The following is a 14,803-nucleotide window of genomic DNA, read 5'->3' as shown; positions in this document are numbered from 1 at the left end:
CCCCCCGAGTCATGATGTGCTCACCTTTTCCATGGTGATTTCGGGTCGACCAATTCTCTTCGAGTTGTAAGTCGAACATAGTCATCGATAGTCCTCCCGAAGTCACCTGATTTTCGTCTGGGATATTTCCTCCTTTCCCTGAAAAGCAAGCTACATCCTAGATCTAGAAGAAATATTCGTATCGTCAGTTACTGCTACTCTATTTACCAATGCTACCAACTGTAACCGGCATTAATACCGCTACTGTATCGCCCCGTTATCCAGCTGTTCCGCGATCGAAATCGTTAGTTGCCCCATTTCGCTTATCGACTATTAGTTTGACGAGCCTGCGTGAAATCCGAGTCCTCAAAACAGGAGTAACGAGAGGCTAGACTCTTTCGAAAGGACATCATCGATTTTTTTTTTTTTTTCTTTTTTCTCGTGGGATGGTCAAGACAAATATCCGATTCTTTTACGCAATTATGGTCGCGTATTTCTTCATCTCATCCCTGCGTTTTCTTGTCTTGATTCTTAGCGTTATTGCGATACATGTATAGATCACGTGTGCTGAAAGAAAATTATAATGTACTTATGAGTTCTTTATGCTTTTGAAGAACGATATAAATTTATGATTTAGAAAAAAAGAGAGGCAAAATATTTCAGAAGAAACTGGTTGCTTCGAAGTATGAAACAATTAAGGCAGATACATTTTTCCAGATTTTAGTATAATCTTATTTCAAGTAGCTATTGATAACATAGTAACTAATAATTAACTCTTGAGGAATTGAAAAATTATAATTTTATAAGGAGAGACAATACATTACAATAGAAAGTTAATAAAGTGTACAAAAGTGAGGTAATAAAATAAAAGCTCAAATTGGCGTTTAGAATTTCCGTAATAGAATTAAAAAAAGAAAAAAAAAATATATAGAATTTAATATCTTATAGAATGGTACTCCAAAGATAGTAATGTAGTATCGTTATTATGGCTTTGAAGCTTGATTTTTTTTTTACAAAGCAAGTCTAGTGGAAGCAAAAGAAATAATACGGATTATAAAATCTCGAAAAATAAAAAGCTCGTGATATTAATTACATCTTCAAAACAATCACGTCTTCCTTCGAATATTTTGGCGTTAACAATCATATTTCGCGATCATTTCATATTATTTATCCAACTTAGATTTTATTTTAAAAACTAGGTTTATATTTGACAAATCGTTTGTACAGTATCTACAGCTTTCTCTCAGCATACAGTGCCAATCACCATTTCAATGTCCATTCATCGTCGAACCTCTCAAAAATCGAAAGTTATTCTGTAGAAGTCGTAAAATTGTATTGTGATAACCGTAAGACATGCAATCGGTGGAAGTTAATCCAGACAAACGGAATTCAGAATGCAAGCTTTTTAAAATATCGTACATTAAAATCATTGATCAGTCTTATTTGATTGATACGATTGTATTCTTCCACCTTGCGAACTAAACTCAGAAGCAATGCTCTCTCATAGCAATCTGTGTTGTTACGTATTAGTGTCATGATTTTACGTAAATACGATGCGTTTTACGTAAATTATATGTTGTTGATTAGTTGCTACACGTAGAAGAACGAACATTCATCGTGCGACTTCCATGAGTTATCTTAACCCTTTCGCTACAAACTTCACACCATTGACAATGCTTTCCTGCGTTTATACGTATTCAATTATTTTATTAAATATATAAGCATACACAAAATAATTTTATTTACAAGAGAATATTTTTAACATCTTACCTTTACATCCACAGGATAATTATATTTTAACAATAATTTCTTTTAGTAATAACGATGTTTATACATATCGATAGACAAGACATTGGTACAATAATTCTCTTATTTTATTACGCCTTGCACAAAAGATGTGAACAGAGTATACCGGACCATTATAGTCGTCTATAGAGCACGATAATCGCTTCATGGCGAACTATAGTCGTCCCTAGTAACGAAAGGGTTAATCGTATTAAAAGAAGAACTATTACCTTGTACAACGTAACAGAAGCAGACCGTACATTAAAGAAATGTATAGTTACAAAAGGATGTTAATTTTTCACGATGATTTTCGTTCTATTCTTTCGTATTTCTTCTTTTCAATAAGCTTCAGTTGCTCAAAAATTCCCTCTCCACCACTATGGAGAATGTTTTCTGTTGACACAGTAATCGAAAAATTTGCCAATCGATTTGTTTGTGCTTTAACAGCGTGACAAAATAACCTATAAACAGAGACACGTGTAATAAGATTTTTCGTTTTGCTTCGGCGAACAATGGTTTATACGATTTCCCTGCGGGAGATATAGAATCCATGATTAAGACACGAACATTGTATACGTACGCAAATTTTGATTACTATTTTCATTACACTGACAGCGCTTGAGCGGTCGATACACGACGATTTCCCGCGTAAAATCGTCACGTGACTCATTGTGCTTTGGGTTACTGTTTTACCTTCGCATGTCCGGTCATGTAAGCGATTGTACATATATATAAAACGTGCGCACGCAACTGTAATTTATCATCAGTGTTAAAACTCGAGTGTCAACTAGGACTGCCGAGCGATGAATTACTCGTTCTGACAGATATACTTACGAAATATATAATACACGTATTATAACATATACATATAATATGTATATTATGTATCGTATACAGGGATATATAGCCCGCACAGTTAACCACGACCAAAAAGTGCCGAAATATTGGCGAGAAATCGAGAACGACCGGGAAAAATGTAAGTAAAAGAGAACTCTATATATAATTCCGGATCGTATACGCACGATCGAGATATCGAATCAATGATCACGCGTACGCAAAGCACGAGCATACACACCCCACACACACACACACACACACACATACACATGATGAGCAGTACTCATGTACGCACGAACATGCATATACATATACATAACAAGAAAAGAAGAAAAGGAAGAAAAACAACAGTTTTCGTATCACTACAGCAGCAGCTGCACCTCTTTTTTGATTCTCACACACGCACTCACACGATCTTGAATCAAACATTCTTTTTTAGCGGTCAGAGAGAGGGATCGCGGATTTACCACCACTCGAATAGAGATTTAATGTTTGTAAGAGCAATAACGATTGTAAATTTTTCGAGTACACTGTATTTGAATGTGTAAGTTGCATAAAAAAGACAGATTTTTTAGATATTGCACTATAATATTTATTATTCTAAGGTAACGAGACAGGGTCGCGATTCGCCGCGCTCGCGATACCTAGCCCCCTCCCGACCCCATAACCCTTGTGGCCTCGATCGCATCGAGAATCGATGCTCGGGATCAACAGCGACGAACTATCGATCGCTTCCGCGATAATTTAGTTTCCCACACGCGCGAAAGTGTTCCGTGCGAGATATGTAATTTCTTCAGTCGCGATCGACGCCGAGTCGCAAGCGCGGCTATTTCGCGACGATCATGAATTAATATTAATTAATAAAGAGACAAAGCGAATGCATTGTTCTTTCCAATAAAAGAAGAAGCAAGATTTTTAGTGTTTACACTACAATTGATAAACGATTCTATTATTACATAATATTATATTAATAACAATATTATTACTGTAATGTTTGTTTTTGGTTATTAAAGTGTGTATATAGCAATATATTCTAGAAATGGTCTCTCTTGTTAAATCTCTTCTATACCTCCCATAAACTTTTTTTTTTTGATAGTAATTATACTTAAAAAGAATTTTGAAAAAGGTCTTCCATATTTTTTCTTATGGTATGTCTAATATCATATGCTATACTAAATAAACATATATTGAAATTCTATTTTATTTAACTATGTTTACGATAATATAGAATTATACTTAATATTAAGAAATTGAGTGTACAGAAATTATCATATGCTACAACTATTTCTGACATAAAATATCCTTTAATAACATTAGTAAAAGAAGATTATTAATAATATTTTATATTTCTCAGAATTGAAGCGTAATAAGATTATAATAAATCTTGTTAATATTTTATTTTATTTTATTTACACCTATGCACATATATGTGAACTAAAGTAGATGAAAGTTAAAACAAAAATTATCTGGAATGTAGATAGAAAACGCATGGCGTTGGTCGAGGATGGGAATCGATATAAGTAAACAACTTGGTATAGTGACAAGTTGACACGTGTTTTTTAATTTTAATCACATATTTGTACCCAATATGACCTCAAACGAAATGGAAGTAGACGAAGAAAATGAAACAAAACTAAAAAATTTTCATGAGTTAGAACTGGACGACAGAATTTTAAAGGTAATGAATTAAATATTAGTTTGTAATAGGTTATGTTTCAAAAATAAAAGTAATTTAGCTTATTAAAAATTAACGTGTCATTTTGTAATTTATAATTATTATGTAATATTCAGTCTTTATTCGACTTACATTTATCTGTAAAATAAAATATTCTAGGCTATTGCAAAATTAGGTTGGGTAGAACCAACATTAATACAAGAAAAAGCAATACCATTAATGCTTGATGGGAAAGATATTTTAATTAGAGCTCGCACAGGATCTGGGAAAACAGCTGCATTTGCTATACCACTTATACAAAAAATTTTATTGAAGAAAAGAATGCAAAACAAGCAAGAAATTAAAGGTCTTATTATAACTCCAAGCAAAGAACTATGCAAACAAATACATGATGTTTTAATCAGTTTAACAATAAAATGCAGCAGAGAAATAAGAATTATTGATGTCAGTCCACAAGTAGATCTTATTGCACAGAAACCATTATTAGCTGAAAAACCTGATATTGTTATTGGTACTCCAAGTAGATTATTACGGCATTTAAAAGCAAATAATATGAAATTGAAACATTCTCTTGAAACACTAGTAATTGATGAAGCTGATCTAGTAAGTACTTCTTATTTATTTACTTTTTTTTGTACATAACAATATTTTTATATATTTCAGGTATTTTCATTTGGATATGAAAATGAAATAAAAAATGTATTAAATTATTTACCAATATTATACCAAGCAGCTTTAGCTTCTGCAACATTATCAGAAGATGTACTAACACTTAAAAAGTTGGTACTTCATAATCCAGCAATTTTAAAATTAGAAGAACCCCCATTAGCTCCATTGTCACAATTATCACACTATAGTCTTGCAGCAGAAGAAAATGATAAAGCTGCTATTTTATATGCTTTATTGAAGTTACATTTAGTTAGGTAAATATATAAAATATAATGTGGTTTAAAAAGAATTATAATTCATTAATTACAAATGTTATTTATTGTATTGTTTAGAGGAAAAACTATTATATTTGTAAATACAGTAGATAGGTGTTACAAGTTAAAGTTGTTTTTGGAACAGTTTGGTATACCAACTTGTGTATTAAATTCTGAATTACCAGCATTTTCAAGATGTAGAGCAGTTACTCAATTTAATTCTGGAACATATGATATTATAATAGCATCAGATGAAAAATCTTTAGATGAGGTAAATATTCCATACTTTTATCATAAATATTATATGTTAAATTAATGTTAATTCTTAAAATCTGTTTCTTACAGCCTCATGTAATTAAAGTTAAAAAAGGGAAACGTAGAAAAGATAAAGAATCTGGTGTAGCACGGGGTATTGATTTTCAGTTTGTGTCCAATGTAATTAATTTTGATTTTCCTCCAGATGTAAATTCTTATATTCATAGAGCCGGACGTACAGCTCGAGGAAAAAATGAAGGAGCGGCATTGAGTTTTATTTCAGTAAGAGAAAGACCACTTCTTGAAGAGGTTGAGAACGAATTAAAAGATTGTTATAATCGTGATACTTTATTTAAAACATATCTGTTCAAGCTAGAAGAAGTCGAAGGTTTTCGGTATGTTCAATAAAGATTTATTACATTAAATTAAATGTACTTTTGTCTTTAGTATTGTTTGTTTATAGATATCGTGCAAAAGATGCGTGGAAAGCCGTAACGAGAATAGCTGTGCGAGAAGCTCGTTTAAAAGAAATAAAGCAAGAAATACTTAATTGTGAAAAATTAAAAAGTTATTTTCAAGATAATCCAAGAGATTTGCAATCCTTGAGACAGGATAAAGCATTACATACTGTAAAGTTACAACCACATTTGAAGGATGTACCTGACTATATAGTCCCACCAACTTTGAAAAGGCTTGTTGGCATTAAAAAAAGAAGGAAATTTAACATAGAATCTGCAAAATCGAAGCCTACCGCTACACAAGCAAAATATCGAGCACGTGCATCAAATCCTCTGATTAGTTTACAAATACCAAATTTGAAATAAAAGTTTTTTACTGATCATAATATTTTCTTTAAACTCATTTATTTCGTGACACTGCTTATTATAAATAACATTTTATAAGATTTTATACATTTAAATTGTAAAAAATTGTAGATGAAAAATTACACGCTATTCAAGTAATTAACACATAATAATAGAATATTATAATTATCATAATTTATGATTTCTCTGTAGTCTGCTTTGGTTTGTACTGTTGCCTAATACCATCATTAAATCCTTCTCTATTTCTGGCAAGTTCAATGGCGTAAAATTGTATTCTAGTTGTAAGTATACTATTTGCTTCTGAATAATCTCCTTCGCAGTCTGCTCTTAATAGTGTGCCAAAACTATAGTCTTCAACAAGTCCCTTAAACTGTTCACAGAATGGTCTCCATTTCATCTTTCCCTCAGGTGATTTTAATTCTTCTTCATTTATTTTATCTACTTTGAAGTCGGGAAAAACATCACGAAAGGTTTTATATATTTGTTCATCATGAGGTGTAAGTTTCAAAAACTTAGGATCAACTGAACATAAAATCTAGAATAGAAATTTAAAATTAAAAAATAAACTTTATGGCTTTGCTTTCTTTTATGTAGAATTAAGTTAATCATATTAAAATTTCTTTTACATTAAAATAAACTTCTGCATGGTCCATAGCTTTCATTGCCCACATGGCTTCTACAGAAGGCTAGAAAGTAAAAGTTATTGATAATTATTTTTATAAAAATTCATTCATTTCTTGTATTTTATTTGTAACTTACATCATTATCAAATTCTTCTGCAGGTCTAGACAACACACTGGTCCCGGCTATCAATTGATCCGCAGTCTTAAAATTAAAATAATTGTTCTAAATTAATAAATATATTAACATGAAATTAAAAACTAGAAATATAAAAAAAAAATATCGAAAATATATTAAAAAATAATTTTACACGTTAAAGTTAAGAACCTTTTGCAGTAGTAATATAAGGTATTCATTATCTAACGTATTTCATATACAAACTAAAGTTCTTAATTGTTACAATTTTAATCAAATTTGCAGTAATTTTTATGCGAAAAAATATACATAGTAGGTTAAGGATCATTTTCATATGAAAAAAATTTATGAGATCAGTAAGTTTATCATACTTACAACATCTCCGATGCGAGCCATATTGTAATGTTCAAAAAATAAAGTAATATAAATGAATTATTAAGTATTTTTCACAGTACTTATAATAAAATTAAACGAAGATCGAGAATCGAACGTATCGTGCACATGTCACGCGGTTAAAATGCACGTGTAACGCAACAGAGCGATGTGACAAGGAGAGGAAAGCAGAACCAATCATTGTTTTACTTTCTTAGCAGCTGGTATTTTGGTCTTGTATAATTCTGATAATATTGATAACAGAAATGTTTCGATCTGTTATACTTTTCTTGTAAGAAGAAATAATATTTAAGATCAAAAAAGTGTCTAATAATTTCCGATCAAAATGGTTAGCACGAAAGACGAAGATATTAACGAAAGAATGTTAAAATTAATAAATGACATTCATTATGGGTGAGGATGAAGTGTTCTAACCTCATGTAAAACAAATTTTTATAATATTTTGTATTTTAGCGATATCAAAGGTACACACAATATTGTTGTGGATACTATTTTGGGACTGAAAGAAATTATAAATAATACCGAATGGACTACTGCTGCGTAGGAATTGCATTTTCCTTTACTTGACGTAATTTTGTGTAAACCTAAGAAACATTAAATGAAAAAATTATTGAAAAATTTATTGAAAATTATAAAATTATATTTACTGTGACTTATATTATTAAAAAATTACATCAATTGCTAATAAATAAATAGTTTATTATTTCATTTCCATCTTAGGTGTACACGATTTTATAAAGGATAAGAACTTATGAAGATTAAATCACTTATATTTATTTTGTTTTAAAAGGAATTTAATAAGTATTATAACAAGGAATGGAAAATGCTTAGTAGAAGCTAATCCTCTCGAATTTTCTATTGGAAATATGGTTCGTAGAATATTACAAATAATTAGAGAAGAATATACTTCTGAATTAAAAAATACAACTGATGAAACAGATACACAAGAATCTTTACACAAAATTCTCACTGCTGAAGGTGATCAACAGGTTGACTTTAGTATTCCTATACCATCTTTAAAATCAGCTATTATAGAGCATATTAATGAATTTGAAGCTGAATTAGAAACCTGGTTAGTTGTAATGAATAATGAAAATACAATATTTTATGTTGTACCATATTATAATATTTGTATTATTTGTTTTTTCAGTGCAGAAAATATTACACAGCAAGCTTCTGAACACATTCATTCTAATGAAATTATTATGACAATTGGTAAATCAAAATTAGTAGAAGAGTTTTTTAAAAGAGCTGCTGCAACAAGAGCTTTTGAAGTTATAGTAGCTGAAGGAGGACCATCATTAAGTGTATATATCCACATAATTATTATCTAACAACTGTGTAAACAAATATATGTTTAAATTTTATAGATTTAATTAAATGTATTTTTATCGTTCATAGGGTCATGAAATGGCTGTAAATCTTGCAAAGGCAAAGATTAAAACTACATTAATATCAGATGTAGCAATTTTTGCAATGATGTCACGTGTGAATAAAGTAATAATTGGAACACATACTGTTATGGCAAATGGAGGGCTAAGAGCAATTTCAGGTTCACATACAGTTGCTCAAGCTGCAAAACATTATTCTGTCCCAGTAATGGTCTTATTGCCACTTTATAAGCTTTCTCCACTGTATCTTTACACTCATGAACAACATGGTTTTAACAAACATGTTTCACCTTTGCAAGGTGTAATTGATGGTGCAAATGCATCATTATTGGCAAGAATTCAAGCATACAATCCAGTTTTTGATTATGTGCCACCAGAATTAGTTACATTATTTATTTCAAACACGTAAGGCTAATAATATTAAAGATTAAAGTTTCTTACATTATTTTATAACTTAAAATAATTATGTAATAAAACGTTATTATTTTAGGGGTGGAAATGCACCATCATATATTTACAGATTACTCAGTGAATTATATCATCCAGATGATTATGAATTATAATAGATAAATGTTGAAAAATATTTATACTTGTACATTTGTAGTCTTGTGTTCTTTTCAAATAACTGTCAAATCACTTATTCTTTCCAAAAAGATGTTTTTAATAAAAAGAGAAAATAGGAACTATTGCTATTTAAAAACACATTCTTTAACAGGAATATTTATTTACACGTTAAAATATATACAAGTAAATATAAATTTATTTTACAAAAAGTATTTTGGTAATCTTGTAAATTCCATATTATTAAATATTGATTTTAAAAGAGTAGCATATAAAACACTTGATCTTATTTTACATCTTTTAAATTAGTTTTTTGTGTCTGTCATGCTATACATAAGGATTCCAGTTACTGCCATCTTCAGGTTGTAAAGAACTTGTGACTAATAGAATTACATCAAAAATCCACCATACTCCTACTCCTCCTAATGTTAATAATTTGCCAACAGCAGTACCAGTTTGTCCTAAACAAAAACGATCCATACCCAAGAAACCTAATAGAATACTATACAGAAGAGTAGTAGCAAAATAATGGTCATTGTATTTTATACAAGGAATTCCTTCACGAGTAAATGTTCTAGGTCCATAACATTCAATAAAAGGTAACACAGTACATGATACTTTAGTTTTCTCAACGTCTTCATATTTAGAACCTCCAAACTAAAAATAAAATATTTAAGAAACCACCAATGTACGTTCAATATTTATATTTATGAATATAATGTTACCTTTACACAACCAAATCCAGTTTCTTCTTTGGCAGTTTTATTACCCTTGTGATCAATTGGTTCTTCACATTCTATAAATTCTTTCGGCCTATAAAAGTATGTTTACACTATAGAAATAATTAATTTTTTGAAATAAAACAAAAAGAAGGCAAGAGTCAATTTGTTATTAAAGATAAACAATTGTCACAGAGTAAACATAAATACTCACAAAAATTTACACATTACTAACGGACCTTCAGGCCTGTATTCTTGTTGAAAGTCTGTTGTATTATTTATTAATGCAATTGTCGAACATATTAATAAGTTCCACAAAAGACAAACCAGAAACAGAACCGAGTGTTGTAACCTCATTTTGCTGTGTTTGACATGTTTAAATGCACTTTTGTTGTTTAAAGTTTACCAGGACGCACCGATAAAGTGCATTTTCAATTGTCGTGTTGATTAGACAGCAAATGCAGTTGTATATGAGAATTGTCCTATTGGATGTAAACTACCATGTTTCGATCGGAATGGACCAATAGAAATGCACTTCAGAACGCACTCGCCAATAACAAAGCACTTTCTTTTAGTGCCTAAAGTGACTTTTAAAGACGCGCAGTGATTTTGGAATCATTTGGTCGTCCGCTCTGAAAGAATTTAGTTTTGTCAAGAATCGGAGACGTATGTTCCGTACTCAGTGGAAGGTGCACACGGTGGTTGCACGACAGTAAACAAAGTGATTGTGTGTTTCATATTTGTAATATTTTCTAAGCAGTACACTTTGTGACTGGAAATTTGCGTATATGTACGGAAATATGCGTGAAAGGGAAGAATTTTGTCGAAGTTTTCCACCGGGACATCCGATCCAGGCACCGACGGCACGGGCCCTAGGCCTTGACGCTCTACACAATCTTTGTAAAGAGATCTATCCGGACCAAAGCAATCCACTCACTGTCACTGCGGTTGTAAAGTACTGGTAAGAATTCTATAATTTAATATAACAACGAAAACTGATTTCTTAGTCCAAAAATGTGTGAGGTTTAAATTTCTCTCTTGATGTTTATGTCAGTTTAAGACAAGAAATGTGTTGCATTGTTAGGTATTACGCATTATAATTTGTTTTGTATATTATAATGTACTAAAAATACATTGGGAAATTTTGTGAATTTATTAATAATTATTGATTTATTTTTGTTTTGTTTGTTAGTTAGTCTTTCAGTTTTAGTATTAATAAAAAATTAAAAAATTGAAAATTGATTGTCAAGGTAGAATCAAAGGAGGAAATCAAATTTTGAATAGATAGAAGTTGATAAAACCAATTGTGTTATTTTCGATGATGATCAATTGATTTTACATATATTAAATACGTATAATTATACGTAATTCGATATGCAGGTGTAATATAGATAAATACATGAATATTTAATATTTAAAACAAGCGAGTGAAATATAATTTACTAAAAAAAAATTATTTTTTATGATCCATGATTCATGATGCAGAATTAAATATATAATTAAATTTGTAACAAATGTAATATCCTGCAACATAAAATTATTTTTAATTAACTAATATTTTAATATTATATCCAATTTTGATCACCAATTTTCGTACATTTCGATTGATACAAAACTGCGAAGTTCTTTATCAGAAAGGTGGTTTCTATTGAGTTTGGGTATGGAACTCTTGTACAAGAAGGGAAGACGACTTATATTTAGCCACCCTTAGTCGTACATACATTTAACCGGATGTAAAACCAAATAACTGGGATTTTCTGTGCACCTTTGCCTAGGTTGGGGGGTCCGGATCCTCTCGACTACATAAGCATGTACGAAAATTCTGGCTGTCCGGAATTAGGCATACCACCACACTGGCATTACATTAGGTAAGTTTCATTGTTTCGAAAAATTTTTATTTTACAAACAACAAATAGTAAAGTATTATTACATTTAAAAATATTACAAATAATTTGTCAATATTATAATTTTTCGATAAAATCTTTTTCTATTTATTGTTTGTACTTTGAATACGTTTATAGTACAAAACGTTGGTAATTATATGTTGATTTGATCCGCTGCGCACGCGATCCTTGAAGTGTCACACTGGTGCGCATCGTTCTTTCAAAACAGACAGGTCACATTTTTTTTTGTAGTGTGGTAAAGAAGGAAGAATCGGAGTGTTAAAAAAAAACGGGAAGTCGGGTATTCGTCAGTGTCACCCTGTTGAGTAGTAGAAGTGTGCCTCTGTTTGATGTGGGCGCATGTTATTTTTCCGACACACCCTCGATGACACGTGTATGCGGCACCCATTTCTGTCATTAGGGAATTTCATTTATCGTGCTAATACGTTAATGCTATGTACGAACATCTAAAAAATGTTAGGTTTAAAAGATAGATTTAGTACTGTATATGAGCCTATGGAAATTAAAAATAATTTTTGTCATATTTTTATATTATTTAATCAATAAAATATATACAAATTTTTTATCGAATTAAAATTGTTCGAATACGACTTGTACACACAGATGTAATACCTCACTTTGTCGAAAGATAAATGAATATTCATTTCAGGAATTCCTCATTAAAAACTAGGCGCCGAATGACGAATGGCCTACCGCGAAAGGGTGTTCATTCTTTTTTTCTCATATTCAATGGGTGACCCATCCTTCTTCAGTCTGGAGCAGCTGTTCCGATAGTTCCCTCTTTTTCTATATATAGAAAGTATAGGGTACAGGAAGATAAAGTCGTTCGAAATGCAACGCGTCGGAAATAGATCCGCGGATCTCCCCCTTTTCCGTCTGTCTTATCTAAATATATTCCACCATTGACTGAATCTAGTCTATTTTTTCTGGATTAAGTCTAGAGTTATTTTAGTTCTACCAATGGTTTTTGAATGTCCTATCATCATTCCTCAGTTTTAATTTTACCTTAACTAGTTTTCCTTGGAACTATATATGATAAAAAATACTTTTTGATTAAAGTTTGGGTCTGTCTGATCTACATGGAGATGGACGTATACATCCAAAAAGTGGTCCAGGTCGTCCAAGTGGTTTTGGATTTGAATTAACCTTCAGATTAGTCAGGGAAAGAAATGAGATGACTCCTCCTACTTGGCCAGCAAATGTTATGCAGCAGTTAGCAAAATATGTTTTCAATTCTGGTAACATGTTGTTGCCTGGAGACCATGTCTCATGGCATGCACCTTTAGATAATGGCAATGGTCGTATTACACAAATTTTAATGGGAAAGGATCCACAATTACCAACCTCCATATCTACACCACATGGTGATGTAAGTTTGTTATTTAATATTAATTTTAGCTAAAGTCATTAATTTAATTAAAATCAAAATTATAATACATAAATTCAGGATAAAATATTTTTAATACATCATGTACAATGTTACAGGTTTCATTTGTTCAAATTGTAGGAGTTACATCTGAAGAACTACAAGCTGCACAGCATTGGAATGGCCTAGGTCTTGTAAATTTATTAAAGTCTAGTCGTGGTTGTGGGCCATGGTTGGTAACAGATATGAGAAGAATGTATTCTGTTATGGAAGATGATCCTTCTATAGCAGAGAAAATACAAACTGGTATAGAAAAGGAAGGTTCTAATTTAAGTGGTGTATCTGCAAAGTGTTGGCAAGTATCTTGCATTCTAAGTATATGATGTGTAGTAGTATGTTCTATAATGTAATATAATGTATTATATTAACACGTAAATTATAGGTGGGTCCAAGTAAATAATGACAAAAGTACAGAAAAATATAGGGAGACAAGAAATGAATCAGATGAAGAAGATGAAGACATAAAACCAATTATAAAATCAGAAAGATTATCTCCTTGTGAACAAGATACAAATTTACCAAATGAAAGTTTTATTAAGGTTTTACCAGGTCTTCATTTGACTTTCAATCTTGAAGCTGGATCTCTATTACCATTAGCAATAAAGTAAATATCTGTATGAAATTATTTGATTACTTTTATGTATTATTAGACGAATTTTAAGTATAAATATAACTTTACAGGGGTCGCGTTATGCATGGAAGGCATTTCACATTTAAATCAATATTGTCTCATACAGCAATTACAATAGTTGCTCCTTCAGTTACTGGTACTCTAGTTTCTAGGGAAAAACCATATGTAGTTCAAGGACCATGGTTACAAGTTTTACTTCCAGAAGATTTATCTGAAAAAATGGCTCAAGAGTTTCAAGTTTTAAATTCGCCAAATCAGGTAATCAATAAAAACGAAGTAACTTAACAATATATTTTTATATTTACTAAACATTTATTTATTGTTTTAATGGTATATTACAGATTCAGCTGCCAAAGACATTTTCTTGGCCTGAACATAAATTGGTTATTACCGTTGTAAATGACTGAGACAATGATATTAGTGCCTCTAAAAATATCGTTAAACCGAATTAGGATAAATTGACGTAAGCAAAGTATTATCTAATCTTGTTACAAAAGCGAGTTTCGATAAAATTATTTATAAGCAAATTGCTCTTGTACGATTATCGAACGAACGATGGACTCATAAGACTTTACCTATCGATGTGTAAAAGAGGTAAACTATAACGAATATATTCAACAGAAAGGAATCAGATATAGAATATATTTTACAGGGGAAAATTTTCGTATGTTTCTCTTTTACAAATTGATATCTGTTAAAGATTAATATTTAATTATGTACATAATAGAATGCAAATTACAAAGT

The 14,803-nt window shown here is 30.8% G+C and overlaps 5 protein-coding genes across 5 annotated transcripts; 3 read left to right on the top strand and 2 right to left on the bottom strand.

Annotated features, from left to right (window-relative positions):
• The first annotated feature begins 4,117 nt into the window (after positions 1-4,117).
• On the top strand, positions 4,118-6,395 carry Hlc (putative ATP-dependent RNA helicase DDX56). Its single transcript, XM_017897462.1, has 6 exons — positions 4,118-4,279; positions 4,436-4,879; positions 4,940-5,199; positions 5,278-5,470; positions 5,545-5,849; positions 5,918-6,395. The coding sequence occupies exons 1-6, from the start codon at positions 4,190-4,192 to the stop codon at positions 6,276-6,278; spliced, it is 1,653 nt and encodes a 550-aa protein (XP_017752951.1). The 5' UTR covers positions 4,118-4,189; the 3' UTR covers positions 6,279-6,395.
• A 58-nt stretch (positions 6,396-6,453) lies between these two features.
• LOC108545712 (protein PBDC1) lies at positions 6,454-7,489 on the bottom strand. The gene is made up of 4 exons (XM_017897460.1): positions 7,410-7,489; positions 7,038-7,103; positions 6,905-6,964; positions 6,454-6,813 (listed from the first exon to the last, which is right to left on the bottom strand). Exons 1-4 carry the CDS (start codon positions 7,428-7,430, stop codon positions 6,454-6,456), a joined length of 507 nt encoding a protein of 168 aa, XP_017752949.1. The 5' UTR covers positions 7,431-7,489.
• Positions 7,490-7,752: 263 nt separating this feature from the next.
• On the top strand, positions 7,753-9,381 carry eIF2Bbeta (eukaryotic translation initiation factor 2B subunit beta). The gene is made up of 6 exons (XM_017897459.1): positions 7,753-7,820; positions 7,881-7,967; positions 8,218-8,499; positions 8,578-8,734; positions 8,829-9,223; positions 9,309-9,381. The coding sequence occupies exons 1-6, from the start codon at positions 7,753-7,755 to the stop codon at positions 9,379-9,381; spliced, it is 1,062 nt and encodes a 353-aa protein (XP_017752948.1).
• A 246-nt stretch (positions 9,382-9,627) lies between these two features.
• Positions 9,628-10,538, bottom strand: amrt (TM2 domain-containing protein 2 amaretto). The gene is made up of 3 exons (XM_017897468.1): positions 10,313-10,538; positions 10,105-10,192; positions 9,628-10,036 (listed from the first exon to the last, which is right to left on the bottom strand). The coding sequence occupies exons 1-3, from the start codon at positions 10,453-10,455 to the stop codon at positions 9,707-9,709; spliced, it is 561 nt and encodes a 186-aa protein (XP_017752957.1). The 5' UTR covers positions 10,456-10,538; the 3' UTR covers positions 9,628-9,706.
• A 211-nt stretch (positions 10,539-10,749) lies between these two features.
• Su(fu) (suppressor of fused) lies at positions 10,750-14,704 on the top strand. The gene is made up of 7 exons (XM_017897461.1): positions 10,750-11,059; positions 11,874-11,966; positions 13,062-13,371; positions 13,488-13,723; positions 13,811-14,032; positions 14,110-14,317; positions 14,401-14,704. Exons 1-7 carry the CDS (start codon positions 10,887-10,889, stop codon positions 14,464-14,466), a joined length of 1,308 nt encoding a protein of 435 aa, XP_017752950.1. The 5' UTR covers positions 10,750-10,886; the 3' UTR covers positions 14,467-14,704.
• Positions 14,705-14,803: the final 99 nt, after the last annotated feature.

The sequence above is a fragment of the Eufriesea mexicana genome, unplaced genomic scaffold (assembly GCF_001483705.2).
Source record: "Eufriesea mexicana isolate 0111107269 unplaced genomic scaffold, ASM148370v2 scaffold500, whole genome shotgun sequence".
NCBI lineage: Eukaryota > Metazoa > Arthropoda > Insecta > Hymenoptera > Apidae > Eufriesea > Eufriesea mexicana.
The sequence above is the reverse complement of the archived record's forward strand: the minus strand, read 5'-3'. Positions and strand labels throughout refer to the sequence as shown.